This window comes from Vidua chalybeata, chromosome 9 (genome assembly GCF_026979565.1).
Source record: "Vidua chalybeata isolate OUT-0048 chromosome 9, bVidCha1 merged haplotype, whole genome shotgun sequence".
Taxonomy (NCBI): domain Eukaryota; kingdom Metazoa; phylum Chordata; class Aves; order Passeriformes; family Viduidae; genus Vidua; species Vidua chalybeata.
The window spans coordinates 23,861,939-23,886,105 of record NC_071538.1 but is presented as its reverse complement, the minus strand read 5'-3'; the positions used below and the strand labels follow the sequence as shown (position 1 = coordinate 23,886,105).

Genomic DNA, 24,167 nt, shown 5'->3' with positions numbered 1-24,167 from the left:
TAAGATTCAGTTCACATTCTGGCTAATCTAGAAATAGATTTGCAGTCACAGCCCCATAGGTCATCTGTAAAAACTATTGTCTCAACTTTTCTATTGCCTTACAAACAAAAATTTGGTAACAGCATCCTCTCTTCTGTTCACATCTCCATCTTTTTCTGACTAAATCAGAATAGTCAGAACACCAGAAATGTTAAATACCATTGAGTCTAAAAAGTTCTCCTATGAACAACGACATTTTATTATCTGCTTTAGATTGTTTTAAATCCTTTCCCTGCATACATTTGATTTTGTATCACACTTCTGTCTTTACCAAAATATTGCACGGCACCACGTCGTTGTGCTCCGTACTTCTTTGCCTGCAGCACGGGTAGCCCCGGATTTCGGGGACGGCAGAAGGAGAAACGTCCGTCCTGCCGCCAGGTGTCGGTCACGCCGCGCCCGGGGAGCGATCGGCTGCACCGGGATCCATCCCGATCCATCGCACCCGCCCGCTCTAAGACGGCGAGGGACGCTGGGATGCATCCAGGGACACTTCAGTCCGTCGACTCCAAGCTCAGCCAAGCTCAGAGTCACGCCAAGGGTTTGTTTGAGCCACTCTGACTAAAGCACACAAGACCTGTAAGCGATATTAGCTCGGAAGTGAACTAATTAATCACTTCCTACCTGATTACACCTTACCCAATCACAGGCTCAACAGTGACTGTTCTTTTCTGTCTGTATATGTAAATTGGCATCTAAGTAAGGTCAAGCTAAACACTGCTTCTAGACAGAACACAGGAGGAGTGGGAGGATAAACCAGGAATGCAACAGAAATGGGGAAAGGTCTGCTGACAGCTGTTTCAGGCTCATGGCAAAATTATCAGCTGGGGTAGGATCATTTTCCCCCCTCTAGGATAGCAACACACTTCCCTCTGTTTTCTCCCAAATCAATGCTGTAAGCATCCCCTCCTGCCTGCTCCCTTCCACCCTGCAAAGTGAGTGGGTTTTAATGAAAAAGGAAAAGCAGACAAGACTAGAAGTAGGGAGTGAACTCAGGCAGGTGGTGAAGGTGGGAGGAACAGGAAGATGCTGGAGCAGTGGGATTTCCCGGGGCTGTCACTATTGCTGAATCCTTGAGAAGCCCTCTCCAGAGCCTAGCTGCTGCTGGAATACTGAGAGGTCAGAAGGCTATGACAAAGATAAGGGTGGTAGAAATTATTGCATTGGGCAGGCACAGAACACACAGCCATAGGAAAACACATTCCATTGCCCTCAGCAATCACAGAGGAACTTGGGTTTAAATTAGATTTTGGGGCAGAAAAAAATGAAAACAGCAAAAGCTCCTCTTTGCTAAGTTGTCATACACTGAGTTGATTGAATAAATTCTCTGCAATTTTTACAGGCGACAGGCTGCAAGCAAGGTACCAAACAAGAGAGACAATTTATTTCTAGTAGCACAGAATTCCAATTCCACCTGTATTCACTAGCAAGTACCAAGAAGAACCAGGCAACAATTTCAGACAGCACCTGTAGAGAAATCCAACTGCAGGCAGGAACATTTCTCCTGCTTTTATGAGAAAACAGTCCCCATTACTAGCCAGCCTTACTCATTCATCTGAGCTGACACAATAGCTTTTGGTAGATGACACAATCTGCTTGCATTTGAAATAGTCCTGTGTACTCACTTCACTAGTGTTTGTTAAAAGGGGGTGTTCTCATTATTTTTAAAAGACATTTTTAAAACTAGTAACATGATGTATTCACATAAGACATTGTTATTTGCTGTGCACGATGCTTTCTGTTCAAAGCTCTAAGACCATTTAGTTTATTCTTAAAAAATGTATATGCATGCTCATATCAAGTATTATTCACTTAAAGAGAGTCCAGAGGGAAAAAATAAAAATTACTGGAGGTATAGAAAAAAAATTACCTTTGAGCAATGATTACTTTCATAAGTTAGTCTAAGGACTAAGAGAATAAGGTGGCAGCCTGCCAGATTTTAAATACATAAAAATTTTCACAACTGCAAATGGAAGAGTAACTTCTATTAACAAAGTAGATGGAATAAGAAGTGATAGCATTAAACTGTAAAAAGAGAATTTTAGGGATTTTAGTGGTAAGGATAGCAAAGTTTTAGATAGATGGCCTAAAGAACTTGCAAATCTTCACCCACAAAGATAATTTATACAAGTTAAAAATGTCTCTTGGCTTCTATACTCATTATGGTTAAAGGTACAACAACATATTAGATTATTTTTCTATCATCTTTTCTGTTACATGAATTTATGCAATACTATTTTGTGATATTGCAAGTTTTATAACTTACATGTTTGTATATCATGTTGACTGATCTCTAATGGAACATACACCAGTGTTTTCCCTGTGCCCAGTCATACTATAACCACACGGGAATACTCATTTTTCATGGATTTTTGCTATTTCTCCTTCCATGCCTGGCAAAATCAGGAAAGGCAGAGGCAGGTTCCAAAAACTGTAAGAAAAATAGAAGCCAGGTTCCAGGAATCACCTAAGTTTAAAAATGAGCAAAATCACAACAGACTCAGAGGGGTTCATCTTCTCCACAACCTGAGTTTCAAACAAAGATGCACATTCTGAGAGATTAAAGAAAAATAAACTGTATTTAAGTGGATAATCCTATTGTTCTTATGATGTGTGAAGGCTTGAGACAGAAAAGTTCTGTCTGGCACAGATGGGTGCTGATGTCCTTGGCCCACAGGAAAACCTTCAACTTCACCTCCTAAACAATTGGTTAACTTTAATCTCCCACAGGGTGGGCGTTGTGAGCAACTTTGGCTTACCTTTTTTGTTTTGTGGTTTTCTGATTTAGTGCAAGTTAACTGAGATAGCAGAGACTGAGCTCTCAACTCAATTGTTAAGTACCAGCCCTTTCAGAGAAAGGACCCCACCACTTGCAGTGCTTGTTCTGTACCTTAAATTGGGACAAATACTATTCCATAAATACGTCTGTTCCTATGCTGTGAATCCCATTTCATGCAAAGAAATAGACCCTCACACAGCTGCCATTCACTTGTTTTGCTCTATTCTGGATTCTCAAGAATGAGTAAAAAAACTGCTTATTTTCTTGCTAATGCAGGCTGTCTGAGTTTGCTCAACCACACATTCAACAGTGCCTGACAGGGTGGGGCTGAAGTTTGGTTTTTCTAACATCTCAGACTGTCATTCTGAAACTCACAGGCGTGATCAACTTTCCGGATTTCCCTTTCATGCTGGAGAGCAAAAATGCAGACGGCATGCAAGGAGCAGCAGAGGAAAAAGTAATAGCTCCAACAATCATTGATTTTTCACAACAGCTCCAACACCATTTCCATCCAAACTCATGGTAAATCTTTCACTGACATCAAGAGTTCAAAGTCGGACCCAGAGCCAGTGCCAATGCAGTCTTGTCAGGTGCAGGTCTTGTTTAAGCGGACTGAACTTTTATCAACTTTGGTGGAACTTCCACAATTTCCATTTGTTCCAAGAACAAAATCAATCTGAGTCTAGGATCTGCATTAAATGAGTATCATTCATGCACTACTCGTGCAGTCTCCCTTTTGCTTTATGATGCTTTCCATTCATAGTCCCATTGCTAATTAACTGCTATATAATAACAAAGACTAAGCAAAAGTGCCTTTTAGAGACCAATCAGCAGAGTTCTGTGACAGACCACTGAACAAGGAATAATGGAGTGACACCTGAGCTGCTTTAAAAAACCAAAGCAAACCAACAAAATAAAACCCTTATGAAAAGCAAGACAAAAAAATACAAACTTTCATCTTTCTCCAAAAAAGACAAGTAAACAGTCTAATTTCAACTTCCCTTGAACTTTACATATAAAAGTTTGCTTTTGAAATTCATAGAGAAACCACAAACGGAACTGTAGTAATGCCTCTGCAATCAAAACAGCTTTGGGTACATCTGCACGCCCGGGGGCAGATAAATTAGAGTATCTAGGGCTGGAGGGATGAAAGAGAAATCAAGTCCAGACAGCAGCTAGCCATGTTAGTACTGCTGAAACTTGTAAGCCACACAAAATATGGTACATTAGTTTAGGTTGCCTTGTGGTTACTCAGCTTTACAGCATTCAGGCTCAGCTGACCAGGTCAAAGCACAGAGAAGACGTGTCTGCACTTGACGTACCTTCTATGTGAAAGGTAAATTAAATTCAAGCACAAACCTCCAGAAACGTGTACCTACAAATGGAAAGAAGAAGGGCAGCCTGTTCTTCTGGTCTTCTTTTGCTTTTCATCTAACTTACTCTTCAAACATCACCTTTGCAAGCTAATAAATTCACCAGATACTGCAGCAGCGTTTTAGAGACTGCTGCGACCAAGGCAGACAAAAGTCCAAGCCTCTTTCCTATATCTCCAGATCAAGTTCGTTTAACTGAAATGCAAAGACACACACAGCCACTCAGAACGAGGAGTCAAAGGCAAATGACAGTGTTTACACTCTCCTCTCATATATCATCAGCGACAGAAACTGCTGTACCTCAACCACAACTAGTCAAACAGGCCAGACATTTCTTTGTAATGGACACAGCAGTAACACACAGTCTGTGTGAGAGTGACTGCACCCCTGAGTATCATCCTGACAGCATGGGAATTCTGCTCATGAACCCCTTATGTATTATGTTTGTCATCATCTCTGTTAGACCAAAATTTTATTTAATTTGCAGGATTTATTTATCCTCCACAACCTCCTCATTTTTCTAAAATTCCAAGTCTAACAGCAGAGCTAATGGCAGAGAAAAAAACAACCTCTAGAGGCAGTCAATTTACATAGTATTTCCAGGCCAGCATGCCATGAGCCAAAGAGGGCCACAATCAGAACCAAAGCCAGCTCAGCAGCCAGCCACCCTAGAAGAGAGCTGAGTAGAAACCTAAGACATGTTTGCTTCTCTCTTCATGTAAGGAGTTCATTTTTTGACATCCTTTCCACACCTATAACCCAACAAAATGTAAGGATTACAGTGTTGCCTGAATGTGCAAGTTTTCAAGCTTTTAAAGGCAGCAAAGACTCACAACATGTTAAAGTCATAATTATATTACTTCCAAAACCCTGGTACATGTGGACCTGCTTGATGTGCCCAAGCAATGCTCACAGGGGAGAAACTTTTTTCAGTTTCCTGACTCCAAATAGGAGGTCTCATGCGTGCAATTATATCCATGAAAATCCTACTTCTGATTTGTGGGAACTCTTCCACTTTCAGTTTCATTAAATTATTGCCAGATTCTGATCACAGTGAGGAAACACAATTAAGGCATTCCAGCTGATTGATGGAAGGAGGGGGAACTCATGCTGGTGAGTTCTGACTGCCATTATTTTGAAGTTAATACTGTTTCTTTCCTGACTCATTGTATTATAACAATGACATTCACTTAGAAGGGAAGGAGCAGTTTTATTACGTTGATTTCCCATAACAGAAAGAGAGTAGAGGCCACACAAAAGGCTGAGGCTGCAAGAGGCACATATCAAAATGCCTTTAAATACAGCCAAAAATCCTTTGCTATTTGTTCAACTTCACTCTGAAGGCAAATGTAGATCAGAGGCATATTAGCCTCATTTCATGTAGGGACACAGTCAAACAGGACAGAAAGCATGACCTCTAGGAATACTTACACTTTCTCCCGTGTACCTGTGTGACCGCTTGTTTGAAGTCCTTTCTATCCCTACAAATAAATGCTTTGATTAAAGGAACTAGTCCAAAGGAAACTTCTTCAAGAAGGGAGATCAAAACAATGGTTGTTTTATCAACAAACTATCTGCATAAATGCGCACAAGATCAACAAAGGCTAGTGTGAAGGTTGCCTGATAACCTGTGTGAGAAAACTGGGTCCTCTCCCCGAGCAAGCATTAATTTGTATCATAATTCCCAAGGTGTCAGGTTGGGGTGGTACCAGCCTGTTCCATGTCTTGTGTCTTCAGTAACCTGTTCCCAGAAGGCTGCCCACAGGTGAATCAGAGATAGCACTCAGATAAGTTCGAAGGACCACAGTAAAGGCAAGACTGAAATAAACACTTTGTCTGTGAACTGTGCCTCAGCTTTTGCACGTGTGCTCAATGAATTTTGTAATTAAACTCCAGCTACCACGACTTCATTTCTCTGGGCTTTAATTTCAAATAGCAGCATCTACTCTGCCTGCACTTCAGCAGGGGCATTTTCTTGTAGCTACAAATACTTACACGAGAATACAAACACACCACTACCACTGTAAATCCACACTGTTCCCATACAAACACCACAGCCCCCTCATAGTGTGAGGGGCCAAATCAAGCTAGATCAGAAGTCTTCCTTCCTCTTGGACAAAACGCCCGAGAGACCCTTCCCTGCCTCCCCCAGGCTCCCTGCGCTGGGCCTCAGCCCCCGCCGCCCCCGGCCCGGGGGGTTCCCCCGACTGCCCCGTGAGGGAGGGAGCAGCGCCCACGCTGAGCTACACCCGAGCTGGGGGGGCTGGGGGCCCTGCCGGGCACGGCCTCGGCCCTAACACCTCCTACAGCCGGCGGCTGAGCTGGTGCTGCTTCAGCCGAGTGAAAATAAAAATCGAGCTTTCAACAACCGGTCCTAGACTTGCAATGCACTTCGGTGGGGGGAAAGGAAAAAAAAAAAAAAAAAAAATATATATATATATATATATATATATATAAAAAGACGAGACTTCTGGTTGTTTTCACATTACCACAAAGCTCCCCCTTGCCGGCAGGAGAGGCTGCCCGTGTCCGGGGCAGGGGCTGCCTCGCTCCGCCTGAGGGGCGCGGGCTGGGCCCGGCCGATGATTTGGTGGCTGATTTGGTGCTCCTGTGAAATACTCTGCAGTAAATAGACTTCTTTAAATACTTAAGCACCAACGAAAACACTGCCTCTGTGAAAGCCTGGCCAGCTTTGCAGTTGGCGCTCTTGGCTTGTCACCTTTTGGGCTGGGGTTTAACACCCGCCGCCTGACCCGGCAGTGGCGGAGCCGGGCGGCGTTTCACGCTCTCTGAAGCGCTGCTTGAAAGCTTTCGATGGCTGCGAGGAGCGGGGGCTGCAGCTGCAGCAGCGCGCCCGCAGCCCGGGACTGCCTTTACCTCCTGCGAGACCCTTTGAACTTCTCCCCGTCACAGCACACGCTTTTTGTTCATGCGCTTATCACCAAGAGAAAAGCTATTTTCAGTGCTTTTTCTGTCTGTTCGGGTTGGTTTGTCCTGTCGGTTCCCCCGCCGTGGCTCGGGGCTCCCCGCGGCCGCGGCCCCAGACAGCGCCGGGAAGCGCCGGGAAGGGAAAGGCGGCGCAGGAAGCGCCGGGCCGGGCCGGCAGGAAAACCGAGGGGAGCGCAGGAACAGCACGCAGGAAGGGGCCCGGGGAGCAGGGCGGCGGGAGAGCTGGCCTCGGAAAGGCTCGGAGAGGAAGGGAAGGTCGTGTTCACCTCGGAACGTGCCCCTCGAGCCGCAGCTGGCCTTTCTGAGGGCTGGGAGCCGCCGTTGCCGGCCCGGGCCGTGTGTTCGGAGCTGGGGCCGGACGGGTGTGCCTGCGGGTGCCGCAGGAAAGAGCCCGTGCTCAAGTGCAGGAGTCGTGCTTCGTAAAAGAAATAAAATAACAATAAAAACCAACCACGCTTAATTATATTCTGAAATACTAAGGTACTTTGAATCTTCAGACATCAAAATACTTTGGAAATACTCTGAAATACTTTACATGTTTTAACTGGTTCTGGTTTCTATAGACAGACTCTGCCTTTTGTCTGGAGCTTTAAAACGTTTTCTTTCTGTACCACCCAGCATACTTCCATAGCGTAGCTCCTGGGCTGAGTATTGTGTTTCCCCATTCTCGCCGATGTGGTGGGAAAAGGCTTTGCTCACTGAGCCTTTTATGTTAGTTCATCCTATTAAAGCGCCTTGCTTTGTTGTCCTCTGAACCCTCTTTAATGCCTCTGCATTTTTCAGCAAGTTTGGTGAAAAGAAAAACTTCACCCTGTATCGTTAGTCCTGACTAGAGCCACATTCACTGATGAACTATTTCAAGTTGAAAGATTCACTGTTCCTTCACTATCACCTTAGTTGTGCAGACAAGTTCTCTCCCTCACAGCGATGTTATTTATTAGAAGAATAAAATTCAAATATTTTTGCTTGGGAAATGGACAGTGTCTGAGATGAAGGTTAATCTGGAACATTTCCTCAAACAATATTTGCGATATGACATATAAAAACAGTAAGAGAGCTGATAAAATGCAAAATGTATTGAATTTCTGAGAACAGCAGGGAAAAAAAGTTGTTACACTTTTTGGAATAGAGTTGTAGGCTGCTTTGAAGTAATGTCTCTGTGCCAACATAGGGGATTGGTTCAAAAGGTGCGTGGATCATATTACGCAGATGAGAGAGAAATACACACTAGCTGCAAGCAATTTCTTATCTCGTGCCTAAACCAGCAGTAGAAGTGGGAGTTGTGATGGAAATAAAAAACATGTAAAACTGCCTGGTGTTTGGGAAATGGCTCACATGGATTCCTTGTGCAGCAGGCATCCAAGTGGTCACTAGATTAGCAGAAATCGTTAGACCATAGTTGTGTCTTGCCTGAAAGCAAGAAAGATAACAATGCAGGCTGCGGTGAGTTGTTTTTCAGCACTTCATCAGAACGTGTTTTCCAGCTAACATCTTGATCCTTCTTCTAAACATGAGGATAGGGTTGCACATGTTGGTAGAATTTTTTTTTCCTTCCACCTTAGAGTAACTGATAGAGCATCATCCAGCTTATCAAAGCACAAGGAAATACTGGAAGTAGCTGGGTAATAATTGATCTGGCAGACTCTCCCCCTTATTCAAAATGACACAGATACCAGCTCTTTGAATAGTACCACAAAATTCAAAGTATTCACTTGTAAACATCCCTGTGTGTCTATTATACATATCTCTGTGTGGGAGGGTTCATGAGACCTTGCCCAGAGTTGCTCAGGAAAGAATTACAGATCTAAGGATAGAGTTCACAAGTGAAAATTCTCAAAGTCCTCAGCTTTGTGTCTGCATTACCACAGAGGATTCCTTCATTTCAAGCGGAAAATATCCCAGTGTAGTTCAACTCCCTCCCCCAGCAATCCAAAATTATCCCTGAAACCTGTTCTCTCAATTACAATCTTGTGCCAAATACAAATTTTTACATCATGAAAATTGTTATTGCACATGCTTTGTCACCATATAAATTCTATTTCTGTTGCTTAAAGTAATTCACACCCCTCACCTTCACATTATTCAGCTCTGGCTGCTCAGTATGGGAAAGAATCTGTCTGAGACAGTATTCCAGCAATTTACACCACTATCCTGCTAAGTCAAGAAGTCTTGCCTTATGCCAAGTGTTTCTGTGTTTAAGAGCAAAACTACCTTTAGCAGACAGCTCAGGTCAGCTGTAAATGTCAGCTGTCAGCTGTGGTTCACACCAGATTTTCCCCAGGTAGGGAAACAGTTTTCATCCATGATTTCACAAAGCCCAGCAGATAATTTTAACCCAGTATTTATTTGGTGATTTCCCTCTAGACTGCGTTTTCCAAATGTCCATTTGTTTTCAAAGCTGTGCATTTGGTATTTTAATCCTACTTTTAGCTGAGCAGAGTGATTCTGAATAAACACTGCAATTGCTACAGACACATCTTAATATTTAATGGGGTTTGGGTCACACAGTTTTCTGATGGGCTGTTTTTATGTACCGTGCGCATAAAAATGGGTCTTCTCCAAGCGATCTTTCACAGAAGCTCAAAATAAATATTGCCCTTTGTATCAGGTTTCCATTATGCGGCTGCTACCCCAGGCGCAGTGGAAGGTTCACAGAGGGTTGACAGAGCTTTGTGAGCTCTGCTTTATTAGGACTTTTCCAAGCCGAAGCATTCCTGGGTGTGGCTGATGGGATTTCCTGCCTTTTTGTCTTGTGGAGGTAGCACGGAAACTCCAAGTGCAAGGAAACACTTCCCGTTCAGCTGCTGTGTGGGGTTTTTCAGCAGAGGAGGGGATCGGGCAGTAGCGAGCAGGCTTGGGGAGCTCCCATACCGTGTTGCATTGTATATGCACAAGTGGCTGCTGCTGCTGCTGCTGCTGCTGCTGCTGCTGCTGCTGCTGCTGCTTTGATACCATGTTTCAAATCGTGACACACAACGATTGAGTCATCCTGGTGCTGCAGGGGACGTGGTCCTTAACACTGTGATTCTCTTCAGTGGATCACCTAAGTCCACACTAATTATGTTCCAAACTTATAAAAAAACTCAAACCAAACCAAAGCAAGCAACCAACCAAACCAACAAACCCCCCCCAAACACACCCAAATGATCTTTTGGATAATACTGTCATTTATATTGGCTGCTTGGCTTCCAGATTTCTCTAAATTCTTATTTAATCAGAAAACTTGTACAAGTTACTGTGTCACATGCTCTTATAGCTCATGTCTGCAGAGTGGATTTAATTACTGTTAATTACCATGGAAAATCCTCTGCATAGAGTAATAGCTGAAGGGAGATTTCATGACCCTATGCAATTCTTGCCGACTGTGTAAAATGAAATAAGGTTCTATCAGAATCAATCAGATGACAGCTAATAAGCAAACTCTTTCCAACTGTAAATAGAAAGATTGGATTAGAAAAGTCTGTGAAAGCAAATTATAGGAACTTAATTTAGTGGATTTTGTTTAGGGTTTCTTTCTTTGTTTCTTAAGTCTTGACACTTTTGTTCTATTGAATTAATCTCGTTTTCAAAAGAAAAAAAAAACCCAACTAAACATATGGGGAATTATTGAAATACAATAGACGTTTTCTGGCAAACTTCAGAACCCTGGGGAATTTCCAACATTTCAGAGCTGAGCAGGTTACATAGCTCTAGTTTGCGTACCCACATTTTTGAATGCTTTGTCAGTTTGACCCTTTTTACATTTGATAATGCCTCATCCCATACAAAATGCAATCAGTATTGAGATCTTCTGGGCCAGATTAGGAATTAAGAAATGTTCCAGTTGGGCAATCCCTGTATTTCTTAGGTGACAGGATAAAATAAAGATGGATAATGGTATTTTTACACATTTCTGTTCTCTAGTTTTAGTCCTGGCAGCCTGTGGTGTACAGCAAGCCCAAGGTTAGTTCCTGCTGAGTGGTCCATGGGGCTTTCCAGCTGCAGCTCCTCTCTTGCTCAATATGCACTCTGTTATACCTGGCTCTCACACAGGAATACCTGGGCAGGGAGTTGCCAGGGAAGTAACAGACAGATTTTATGATCATTTTCTATCCCTGTTCTATTCCTTGCACTGGAAGAACAGCAAGGAAAAAGAATAAACATCAAAGGACCAGGTCGCTCTGAATAATTCAGGCTATTCTATTTCACGTTTGGTATAATGAACCTTTTCAGTTCTCAGTTCATTTTCTCTGCCTGTTTGTCACATGGCCATCACCAGGACAAAGCTGTATGCCCTTTCCATGCACACAGAAGGCAGGCCAGGGCTCAGAAGGGTGCTTTCTACACTGCAGCCTCAAAACTGTGCAGTACCTCTGCTGGTGTATGGGAATGCATGGCCATGGCTGAGGAGCTGCAGGGTTCGCCCCCAGGACAAAGTTTCTTTTTTTTTTTCACCTGTTATTAATGCTATTATTTCATTACAGTTATTATTGCCTGTTTGAGTCTTGTCTACTTGCATGTGGAGCGTCTATGGAGGAAGCAGATTTCAGTCACCATGACCAGGAGTGTAGGAAATGCTTCCCATGGCCCAGTGCCACGATCTAGGGTGTGCACATCTTTTACTGCGTGAATTACGTAGGGCTTCCCAGTTCCCTCCCAGAACTGGGCTCCCATCACACAGTCACCTCCATAGGGGAAACTGTCATTTTCCACAAAGGCCCACAGTGCTTAGATGAGATAAGCAAGGGATACAGAAACACCAGCAAAGGGAAGGGAAATGACTCACCTGTGGGCTATCAGCTCCTAGTACAGAAAGGGGGTGGTAGTCACAAGGGGTCGGTGGCACTGTGCTGTGATGACACAGCTCAGCCCTTGTTATAGGATCTCAGACATGTGGGACAAACAACCTTAATGCCTGTAAGGCTTCAGGAGCAGAAGGGTCCCAGTCCCTCAGATAAAAACACCCCTACAAATTCAGATGTCCTTGTGCATTGCCTCATCCCTGTAAATTGCATTTATTTACTAATTGGTAGCACAAGGGTTTAACTTGGACTTCCATGGTTTATACATTTTTGGTGCTCCGCACAGAAGTGACTTTATCCCTGGGACAAAGCTGTGCTTTCCTTCATGACTGTCAGCACCCAGGGTAAACCATCCCTGCCCAAATGAAGGCCTGAGCCAAGAGACACTTTATCTTGTGCACAAATACAGATTTGACGCTTTTTTCAGCCCTGCTCAGGTCACTATTTAAAAGGCTAGGAAGTGAGCACACATGAAATCATTCCTTCCATACAGGCAGACAGATGGAGAGAAATTCCAGCCTGCTTCCACTCTTTTGTCTTCAGGGCATTTTTGGAATTTCCTTCAGGAAGTGAGGTTATGACCCAGAGCCTTCCTCGGTGAGTAGGCTCTCATTTCCCACAGTAAACCCTGCACAGCGATGACATACAGTACGAGAAGGTGAGGTTTATCTTCGCTCTCCAACTGCATCCGGTATGAGCTCCATGGAACTTAAAAGTAATTCAGAGAGGGAACAGCCACGAGAAAGGAAATGGAAGTCAAACCTTTGGGAGAAGTAACGCAGTATCTGTTCAACTACACTGCCATGGTCTTTGCTGGCAACCCAATGGAGCTGCAGCGCAGCTGAGGCCATCATTCTGTGTTTCATAAACTTCCTTGACGTTTGCAATAAGCTAAGAATTGAACTTATGAATTGTATTGGTAATACAAGTGAATTACTTCACTTTTCTACTCTAGGCAGTGATGGTAAAACTAGCAACCGTCTGGTTTTCCTTCTGTTTGCACTTCATTGGCTGTCGGAGAAGGATTGCTACTGCAGAGATTCTTCTAGTGGCATTTCAGCCATACAGCATATGCTGACAAGAAAGTTATAGTTTAAAATTCATTTTGTATTTTACATGATCCTATGACATTACACGTTATGTCCCCACAGAATGGACTTAATCCCAGCACGTACTAAAATCAAGGAATTCTTTCACTGACTTCTGTGGAAACCATACCTGGCATGAAATCACCACAATAGTACGAAACTGCTAGCAATCTGATAATAAAATCATTTAAAAAATCAGTTTATTAATGTTTAGAAGTCAATAAAGCTATGTGCAAATTGAACAATAAAAGTCAGAAACATTTTAAATACTATTTTCAAAACCAGAAAAAAAAAAAAAACAACAATTTAATTGCACTGGAAATTTTACTACAAAGGCAATACATTTTCTTTACAAAATACCAGTCCTAGGAGTTGCTGATGACTGTAGATAAGTCAATTGCTCTCAGCTATCCCAGATATACCACATTTGTTATAGTAATACTCTAGGTGCATGAAGACTCCTGTATCTTATTTACATAGTACACATTCAACCCCATTAGCACAGGTTAGAAAAATAGAGAAGTAAAAATGATGCTGTAAAACAAATACATTCAATTTAACGACAGGTACTTCTTCCATGATAAAATACAGACATCTTTGCTGAAATTATGAACATTAATAAAATGTGCCAAAATGTATTGCATTTTGTTATGGAAGTGCATTTATCTATAGTCATTTCACTTCAACTTTCTTTTTATTTTTTCTGAAACCCGACGTACTCTTTTCTGATTTTCCAGCTGATCCTTACTTTTGGAAAGACTGTGAACCTGACACTGAAACACCCCTTCAGTTTTTAGCTCTTCTTACTTAGGCAAAAATCCCACTGTTGCCAATAGTATTTTATACTATTTTGTAGACTTTCAAGTCATCTTGAAGAGAAATGATGTTTAGTTCTTCCTTGCATTTTTCATGATAATGCAGTTTATTTAATGCTATAGAATCAAAAGGCAGTTAAAATATGGGGCCAAATGCCATTCTGAGCGACTCCATTAAATCTGACGCAGCCAATGGAATTGTACAGGCGAAAGTAACTGCAGAATCTAGCTCATGGTCTTCAAATGTAATACAGACTGACAGCAAAAATTCACAGCTATGATCTTGCTAAGTAAAACCCCAAGAGCTTTGGACTCTGCAAATAAAACCTTATGACTTAACTAAAAGCTCTGCAAAATTATGCCAATTATGGTTGTATGTGGTCTAAGTTACATTTGTGTGATCTCCTTCCATGTTATGTACTAAACAAACACACTTCTTACCAACGATACCAGAGCCACCACTAAATTCAGTACAGAAAGATCTTTGTGTCAGTGGTTTACTGTGAAGAGAAAAAACTTCACATTCTTCTCACAGGAAAAAAAAAAAAAAATTCATTCTCCCTTTCCCTCCTCCCCCTCTCTCTTTCTCTCACACACACCAGGCATCATTTCACCAAGGCATCAGTCTTTCAGTTACTAAGGAGATTTCAGGATATGAATGCGCCTGACAATCCTGAGCTGCCTCAGCGCAAAGACAAAACATGCTCCAGAGAAAAAGATTTTCAAGCCAGAACAGTGTGTCCCATTTCTTGAACTCCAGCCTCGCAAGTGCACCGTTTGCCTCATTAGAACTAATGCTACTTGCTCACTCAGCCCAACACTGCTGCTGTGAGCAGGAGGCGTCCCAGCTCCCTGATTTCAGAGGAAGACTCTGAAATACACCCCCATGGTTACTCCTAAGAAGATGAGGTAACATTGCCCGAAGACATGATGGTTTCAGGATGGTCACCGTCCTCCTTCTGTGGGTGTGAGGAGTTGTCAGACTTACTCCGGCTGAACTCCATCCCCCCAATGATTGGCCGTTTGAATTTGGTCCCAGAATCTGCTGGGGGACATGTGCAGCAGCACAAAATCTTGATGAAAGCCCTCCGCATCTCTTTGTTTGTCAAGGTGTAGATGATAGGGTTCGTGGCTGAATTGAGCACGGCCAGAACTAAGAAATACTCTGCTTTGTAAAGGATTGGGCAGGCCTTCACTTTGCACCCCACATCCAGTAAAAGGAGGATGAACAGAGGAGCCCAGCAGGCAATGAAGACACTCAGGACTATGATCACTGTCTTGAGCAAGGCTAGTGACTTTTCTGAGCTCCTGGTGGCTTTAGTAATGTTTTTCCGAAATGTCAGCCTGCGGCTCCTAGTCCTCACCATGGAGTAGATCCTGCAGTAGAGGACCACAATAGATAACAAAAGGCCAGTGAAAACGGTTGTGCAAAAGAGAATATAGTGCTTGTGGTAGAGAGGCAGCACGGTGGAGCAGTTGGACAAGAGGTTCTTGCAGTTCCAGCCCATGATCGGGAGTCCCCCAAGGATTGCGGAGATGACCCAGCATGCACTGATCAGCAAGAAGGAGCGGAAGCTGTTGCTGCCATTGTGGAGTTTCATCTTCAGCATGGTGATGTATCTCTCAATGGCAATGGCCAACAAGCTGAACACAGAAGCTGACAAGGCAACAAACATGCTGCCTTCTCTTACAAACCACTGGTTGGGGGTCAGACTGTAGGTTTTGTGTCCAGATAGCAGGAGGTTGGCAGTGTAAGCCACACCAGCCAGCAAGTCTGAAAGAGCCAAGTTCCCAATGAAATAGTACATGGGTCTGTGAAACTTCTTGGTTTTCCAGATGGTAAGCAGGACAAAAATGTTCTCTAAGATTATAAAGCAGCAAATGATGATAAAAACCACCGACGTCACTTTAATTCCAGTGTCCACACTCTCATTTAGCTTTCCCGTGTAATTATAATGCTCTTTGATGACATAGTTGACATCAGTGTTGGTAGGGTTGCTGGTGACCTTTTGCGGGGCAGTGGTGCCGGAGTTCATGGTGCCTGGCTGGGGACTGCTCCCCCAGCGGCCACCGGATGGTGACGCCGACCGCAAACCCGGTGGCTGCCCCGAAACTCCTTGGCCCCACAGCCTGCTCGGCACTGCTGCACAGCCTCACAAACTGCAGCCCTGAGAAAAAGAGGCACAAAAACCAGACTTAAAAGAAGGAAGACAAACAGTGTAGCAAATGCTAAAGGGTTCAAGATAATCTGCTGTTTTAACTGTGCATCAGAGTCATAAATGTATTCACACATGAATCAGTTTCATTCGGCTGGTAAAATACCTTTAAAAGGTGGTTAGGCACATTCAATAGGTAAAGCTAGTAAGACAAAAAAAGTTCTGTCATGCAGAACTGAACAAGTTGGAGTCAGCAAGGACTGTATTACTGGACTTCTTCCAACACAAAAGATCTCAAAGCTCCCCAGCAGTAAGTTCTAGACTTTTTTCTTCTGTGGGAAATACAACAGCAGAGATTAAAAAAGGGAAAGGGCTTGCTTGATTAGATTCAACTTTAAATGTATGAAAGTCTGCACAGAAATTACTTGACAGGAGACCCGTATTCTCCTCCATTAATAAAGTCTGAATACGCCTTGGAAGGGGATAGTTATGCAATTTACTGATGCCATCTCAAACAGTGGTAAATTCACTGATGTAAATATAAACAAGAAATCATCTCAAAGCTGTAAACAGGTACGGGGTGCTCTTGCTAAATACAAGTAAGAATATGCTTTACAAAGCCCACAGCAGTAAAAAGTTTAGAAAAAGAAGAAAAATATGGAAGTGAGCTATAGAGCAAGCCCATTCCATGTGTCTAAAACAAAGAATGTCAAAAAAAACCCCTTGCATTTAAATAACTAGTATTGCAAGTTTTTGAAATGGGCATAATTAAGAAATACGCATATAGGGGAAACCTCCTTTACATATAAAGGTTTTGTAGTGGACATTTAAAAAGAATGAAAGCCATAGTATCAGGCAAGGAAAGAAGAACAGGCAGATTTGCTAAATTACAGCCTAAGTGGAGCAAGGCAGTGGGTTCGGTTCCCTGCACTATTCCCGGGCTCCGGTCCGCATCGCTCCCGGCCATAAAACTCCCATCGCTCCTGCCCCGCACCGCTCCTGTCCCGCACGGCTCCGGGGCTCCGACTCGCACCGCTCCGGCTCCGCTTCGGTCTCTAGCGCGCGTGGCTCCCGTCCCGCACCACCTCTGCCGGACGCGGCACGCAGCCGGGCACGCCGGCGCCCAGGTAGCCTCCTTCCCACCCCTTCTGTTTTGTTTCGTGGCCGCGGGGGTCGCGCCGAGCGGGGACCGCAGCGCTGGGACTTGAGGCGTCCCCGCGGTGCGGGGAGTGCGCGGCCGCGGCTCCCCGAGCCTTACCTCGCTCAAGCGCGGCGCGGAGCCCAGACCGGCCCCGCACATCTTGCGTGCCCGCGGAGCAACTCCGGTGGGTGGGCTTGGGGGCTCGGTGGTTTTAATGTTTCTGTTGCTGCTGCTCTCCACCCCGTTTCCGATTCCCTGTCTCCTCCCTGCATGCCCGGCCCGGCCCGGCCCAGCCACCGCCGGCGGGACACCCCCGCCCACCGCCCCGGCCCTGCCCCGCCCCGTCCCGTGAGCAGCCGCGGGCGCTGCCGTGCCCGGCTGGTTCGGACCTCGCGGGGCTGCAGCGGGCGGCACAGGAAGGCGTGAGGCGAAGAACTCCCCCGCGGGACCCCCTCGCTCTGCCGGCCGGAGGACGCGGGGAGGGGACGCCGCGGCCGGGCTCCAGCCGTCCCTGACCTGGGAGCCGCCGCCTCCCGCCACCGGGCGCACCCGGCATTCCGGGGAAGGAGGTGCTGGCACGGCCCGGCCGGCTCCGAGCACGGCTCCTGCGGGGTGTCGGGGGCAGCTTCCCGCCCGCCCGGCTTTCTTGCCCCTCGAGTAGACACAGAAAGGCTACGGCCAAAGGCAGCATCCCGTATGCTACCTCCGTTCTCCCTCAGAGACAGTGTAAGTCATGTTTAAGGAAACCTGGAAGAAGCTCTTCCATTTTCTCACTACAACCAAGGTGTGTTTTTGCGTGGCGGGCCCGGTGGCTGCCACCCGCACTCGTGGCCTGCAGAGTGACTCACCAGCGGCTCCCCCCGGGGAGGCAGCAGCCTGATGGGCCGAGGATGGTGCCAGGCTGCACTCTGCGGGGCAGAAGCCAGAACTGGCCCATGGGGGATAAACTCAGTTCTTTCCACTGTCAAACAGCACCAGGTGTTGGTGTTTCCACATGAGAAAACAAAACAAAAAACAAAACGAAACAAAAACAAACAAACAAACAAACAAACAAAAAAAACCCAATCCCAACCCCCCCCGAAAAACTAAAAAAACCCAAAACTAACCTCTGCATGTTCAGAGGATGCTGTAAAACAATGTTTGAAAGTATGAAGAAACGTTTTTAATGCATTTTTTTCAGAAACAAAATTGGCAATGGCAACTACTTAACACTGTTACCACTGTATCATATTGTATATTCTTTTTAAAATAAAAACCACCTTTGGCATATGTGAAATGCCAGTTCTGGTGTATTCTACCGTTGTACTTACTGCAGAAAGTTTCCTCTTCCTTCCTTGCCCTGCTCTTGTTAACTCCAAATTGAAATGTAAAAGAATATCACAATAGGCCAAAGTGCAATATATTAGGTCTTTCAGTTTAAAGCATTGTGCCCGTCAATTAGCTGTTATGGGGAAGCAGCTTTCCTCTGAAAGACAGTACAAGTATTCTACACTCGGGAAGAGGGTCCCTCTCCTATTTATGCTAATAGTCACGCTTCAGCTGCTCCACACCTCTCCCAGAATGACTCAGATAAATTACACTGCCAAACAGACATTTACTCTTCTACCACAAAGCTAGAAACTTGAAAAGATATTTAGCCTCCTGAGAGCCTGGAGGAAAATGCAGCCGTTAAGTTACAACTGTGAGAAAATGCACATGAGATAAATCATGTTTGAGGTTGACATATGTATCCCCTGCAACTGCCCGACATACCCCAGATATTTCAAGCTTTCCCCCTTATTTATCTAATATATAGAAAATACTAAATAAAAGTGCATTCATTAGGCATTTTATTCTAGGAAATAATTCTCACATAATTTTAAGTAAGAGGAACATATTAAAGGAACATGCTTTAATTAAAGGATAGAATGATTCAGGGTTTCATTAGTCAGATGTGCAGGCTTTCATGTCCAGGCTATTGGTTACCAGCTGAGAGGATACCATCTCAGAGATGTGACATCCAACAAATTAATTGTCAGAGGCTGTGTAATTACAGAACCATAGAATGGTTTGGGGGTTGGAATGGACCTTAAAGATCACCCAGTTCCTACTCCATTGCCATGGGTGGGGGCACCATCCACTAGGTCAGGATGCTCAAAGCCCCATCCAACCTAGCCTTGAACACTTCCAGGGATAGGCACATCCACCCTTTCTTTGGGCAACCTGTTCCAGGGCCTCACCACCCTCACAGCAAAGAAATTCTTATCAATATTGAAACTAAGCCCACTGTCTTTCAGTTTGAAGCCATTCTCTTGTCCTGACTCTACATGCTCTTGTAAAAAAGTCCCTTTCCAGCTTTCCTGTAGGGCCCCCTTTATATTCTTAAACACCACAAGAAAAGTAACTGCAGAGCTTTCTCTTCACCAGACTGAACAAACCCAACTCTCTCAGCCTTTCCTCAGAAGAGGTGCTCCAGCCCTGCGATCATTATTTGCATCTTTCCTCCAGACCTGCTCTGACCATGTCTGGTCCAAGTCTTTCCTGTGCTGAGAACCCCAGAGCTGGACACAGCACTGCAGGTGGGGTCTGACCAGAGCGGAGCAGAGGGGCAGAATCCCCTCCCTTGACCTGCTGCCCACACTCCATGGTGCAGCCTAGGATACAACTGGCTTTCTGGGCTGCAAACTCACGTTGCAGGCTCATGTCCAGTCTCTTATCCACCAGCACCCCCAAGTCCTTCACATCTGCCTCTCTCAGCCTATAGTGATACAAGGAGTTGCCCCAACACAGGTTCAGCACTGGACAAAATATGCAGGCAATTTCAGTTCCATTCCAAAAGGTGGGTACTTGTATCACAAAAAGCATCGTTAAACTTAGATGACCACATATATTTACAGCCTTCTTGACATTTTGGCACTGAGGAAACTGAAATACAGCTTCACTCTTCACAGACAAATGGAGGCAGATCAGCTGGATTTGCACTGAAGGCTGTCTAAACCCTTAGAGAAGATAGGTTAACATAGCTCAACTGCACAGGTTCTAACCTGCTTACAAGGCCTGAAACACAAACACAGGACTCAGGTTGGTCCAGCCAACTCTACCAAAACTGTAGTTGCTGGTAAGTGTTTAGCAAGGGGGTTTACACCAGGGTTACACTCCAGCCTCACCAGGAAAACAAGCCACCAACAGAATGAGAACTCTTTCTCAGTACCCCTCCAACTGCCTTGTCCACTGATAAGGAAGCTTGCACTTCTACTACAGAAATCCAGTGTATACATGGCTCCTCTGAGAACTTGATTCTGGAATTGCCTATGGTCAGAATAAAGAGAAAGAACAACATGATGTTATTAATGCATTTCAGAAATAACCAGAATGCAGGTCTCTGTCAAATGCCAGCAGGAAGGCTGCGCACATCAGGACACCAACCTGACACATAACAGACACCTCACCTGGCTAAACTGGTTAAAAAAATGTTCTGCAACATGTCTACTAGCATAAAGAGACAGACACATTTTTCACAGGGATCCTGAGTATCCTGAGCATGTATATGCTCTTAGGTAGTTTTCAGGATGAGCAGAAACTCACATTTTAGGGAATGTCACGAACAACAACAAAGTAATACTGACTGTGTGTGACAACTAAAGTTCTTGTGGAACTTCCAGTGAGAGCTTAGCTTGGTAGGGATTGCAGAAACCTGGCTAGTCACAGAGCAATTTCCTTGCAGGAAAATGCTTTGATCTTGTCAGAAAAGAAGCTGTAAGCTGGGGTCCACCCAATGCCTGCATATCAAAAGACTGGTGGCCTCTGACACCACCAGACTGAACTCTCCCAGTGCAGCTGGACAACTCACAATTGCATCAGAGGAGTGTCTGAATACTATCCATCTTGAAAAGATAGTGACAATCCCTGCAAGGGAGATTAGCAAAGGAGTTTTCACCAACACATCATTCTTCTGCACTTTTCAAAAGTCTTTGTCCATATAAGCAAAAACTACTTTTATTCATCTTGATGCAACTTAGGTCACAAAGGGAGCCATTCCTCTCTGAAGTGCTGGGTCATGATAGGAGATTTGTGAAACAGTACCAGAGTGCAGGTTTGGTCACCAAGAAAATATCAAGAATGGGCTGCAGAATCCCCAAAATTCTCACAACAAGAAGAAATAAAAAACTTGGATTCATTATTCTGCTGCAATCCCTGAACAAATATTCCACATTTTGAATCATTTGTCAAGATTTACATGCACTGTAGCATGCTCTTATGTGCCTTCAAGTTATTGATACTTTTCAAAATCTGTAAGGAAAAAATACGCCTAATTAATGTATTCAAATGGGTTCAAATGACACCTTAAAAGAAGTACATGCAGGCAGAAGAAAATGATAATATTGTGAGATAATTCAACCCATTCTGGGAGACTGTACCAGGAAGTTCTAAGAGACCAGAGAAGATGTTGAAAGTATTTCTTTATCTGTAAGAAAGCTACAAAGAGTAAATTAAATTATTTTATTAATTTGTTAACATGAGAGTAACTACAACCATTTATACTAATTCTTGAGTATACTGTATACTTAAGAGAACAATTCAGATTTATTTTTCACTTTAAAATTAATTAATGTTTCAGTGACATCACTTTACCAGTTTAGAACAATCTGGTTTTAAATTATTCTTTCCACAAGGAAAAGGTTAGATGAATTAATTTTCTGTTGATATTCAGAGTGTTCAAAAATTCCGTATCTTCTTTCCTCAGATTAGAATCAAAAACCTGGTTTAAAAAAAAAAAAAAAGTCATGAGAACGTCATTGCAAAAATTAAAGCCCACATATTTTTTCAGTATTAGTATTCTATAGCTTAGATGGTCTGGTTTTAAGTTCTTGATATTGATAAAAAAATTAATTAAATGGCCTTTTTTGTTTAAAAAGGCAATTATAAAAAGTTTACTGTATTCATTTTTGTGAGAATCTGCACTTTATTTTTAGCCCACTAAGCTGAATATATTATTAGGAAAAGCTCAAGTCTGAAGGGAAAGAATTGAAGTAGTTGAGAAAGTGACATGCAATAGTTTGCATGGATATCATTGTACCCAAAAGTCTAACACACTCTAATATATGGAGCAATCATTAACAGGATGATATAACTCCTAATATACTCTTGAACTTCCTACTAGTAGCTCAATTACAGAATGTTTCTCAAAGGGCACTGGCTGGCCAGGCCACTACCACACACATTCCACCCGGGCACAGCGACCGAGACCTGCTGCAGTCCGTTCCTGCCAGGCTCCTCTGAGCAGCACATCCCGCAACTCCGGCCTCACCTACAGCGCCCTACGGAGGGACACACGGTACACTGGAGTGCTCTGGCTGCAGCCACAGGATAGAGGTCTCCCAGCCAGGACACTCCCCGTGGCTGGAGGGCACTCACGGGAGTGGCTGCCCCCAGATCTCTTCCAAGACCTCCTTTGGGTGGCGGTGGTTGCAGGGATAAGCAGCCCCCTGCAGCAAGCTGTGGTGTGGGTAACACAGCAACTGAGCAATACAAAGAGCCGAGGTGATGAAACAGAGAGGGGCCACTTGTATGAGTTCCAAGGCATTTTGTTATCAAGGAAGGGTCAGTGACAAGTAGCCAGCAACTGAGGCTTTGCAGCATCTTTTAAAGAGGGGAGGGTATGAGGGGTGGAAACAACCCTTGTCCAATGGGGAAGCATTAGGGGAGGAGAGCACAGCTGGGGTTGTCCAGTGAAAGCAATCCAGGGGAGGGAGCAGGTTTAACAGTCCAATGGCTTACTAATGAAGGGACAACAGACAGGGAACATTCTGGAACAAAAGGGGTGTGCTCACTTGACAGGGGTAGGAGGCAGTACAATGGGGCTTGACAAGGACTTATAAGGAGGCAAGGGAGGCACCGGGGAGCCTGACATGGGGATTGACAGGCACTCGGCGGGAAAATATTGAAGTGAACAACTCAGGGCTAAACCATTAGGGGGACAAAACAGGGTACATGGAGCCAACCATTATAAACTGCTTAACAAAAGAACAATTATAAAAAACAAACCACCACAGTACAGCACTGGGGAACAATGCACACACTCAACACTTCATTTCGAGTGTGTACGTATCTTACTGAAGGCTGCAAAAGTTAAAAAAACTAGGTACAGAAAAAGTCTCCCAACACAGCAACACAAAAATCTATCAGAAGGTTGGCTTATCTGTTATTTCTACCCAATGCACAATAGTGAGAGGTGAGCTTCAAAGCTTTGGGAGGGGTGTGGCAATGTGGAAAGAGTTAATTGCCTTGGATTCAATCAGCAGCAGCAAGAGCTACACCACCTTTACCCCCATTTTCAAAAGCATGGGTTAACCACAGAGGTGTGAATATTACGCAGTTGGCTTGGCCTAGTACATTGGTGAACTTACCAGCATTACAGTTTATTTTCTACACATTCTACTCAGAAAATGATGCCTTGGAAGTCATGCTGGGGGGACAGGTGTGATAGAAACACTTCTGCAGTCTGATAAAAAAAAATTCCTGAATATTCACTTTAAAAACCCATTTCCATTATTTTCCTATGAAACATGCATACGTGCCTACATCTCCAGTAATATAAGAGATGAAAACCAGAAAGAAGCAAGAAAAATAGGAGAGGGAGCTACTCAGAGTCAGGCAGGAAGCTACTTGGCTGCACAGAAAATGGCCTCACCCTTTCCACTGACTTTTAGTTTATATTTTTCTTTTCCTTATTTGTTTCAAGAGTTTCCTTCCATTAGGAGTCACAGAGCTCTTGCAAAGGCAGCTGACTGCATTTAGGTAGATAGCACTGATAAATTGCATCTTATTTTAAGTAATGGTTTATCTCAACTGAAAAGGAGTGTCCCAATCAGTCACTACCATAAATGACATAATGATAGGGAAGAAAAAGTGTCTTCAGTTTTCTGGTGTATTCCCTGATCCTATTGGCAAGATGATGAGTTACAAAGATTAAATGGGTGCATTGATGTATCTTGAAAAAGGTCACTGTAGAAAGGTGAACAGATTTTCTCTCTAGGGGAAGTTTGTTTTACAGAAATAAGAACAAG

The 24,167-nt window shown here is 44.0% G+C and overlaps 2 protein-coding genes across 2 annotated transcripts in view; both read right to left on the bottom strand.

The window, feature by feature from the left end:
- Positions 1-13,192: 13,192 nt before the first annotated feature.
- S1PR1 (sphingosine-1-phosphate receptor 1) lies at positions 13,193-17,344 on the bottom strand. Its single transcript, XM_053951021.1, has 2 exons — positions 17,239-17,344; positions 13,193-15,992 (listed from the first exon to the last, which is right to left on the bottom strand). Exon 2 carries the CDS (start codon positions 15,858-15,860, stop codon positions 14,721-14,723), a length of 1,140 nt encoding a protein of 379 aa, XP_053806996.1. The 5' UTR covers positions 15,861-15,992; positions 17,239-17,344; the 3' UTR covers positions 13,193-14,720.
- Positions 17,345-21,585: 4,241 nt separating this feature from the next.
- Positions 21,586-24,167, bottom strand: part of LOC128792120 (uncharacterized oxidoreductase YtbE-like) — a 32,961-nt gene continuing 30,379 nt past the window's right edge. The window contains exon 7 of the mRNA XM_053950268.1: positions 21,586-21,859. The gene's annotated coding sequence lies outside the window, so the exon portion shown is untranslated. The remainder of the gene's footprint in view (positions 21,860-24,167) is intronic.

Coding starts and splice junctions, on each gene's coding strand:
- S1PR1 (XM_053951021.1), bottom strand. CDS start 15,860: ATGAACTCCGGCACCACTGCCCCGCAAAAGGTCACCAGCAACCCTACC.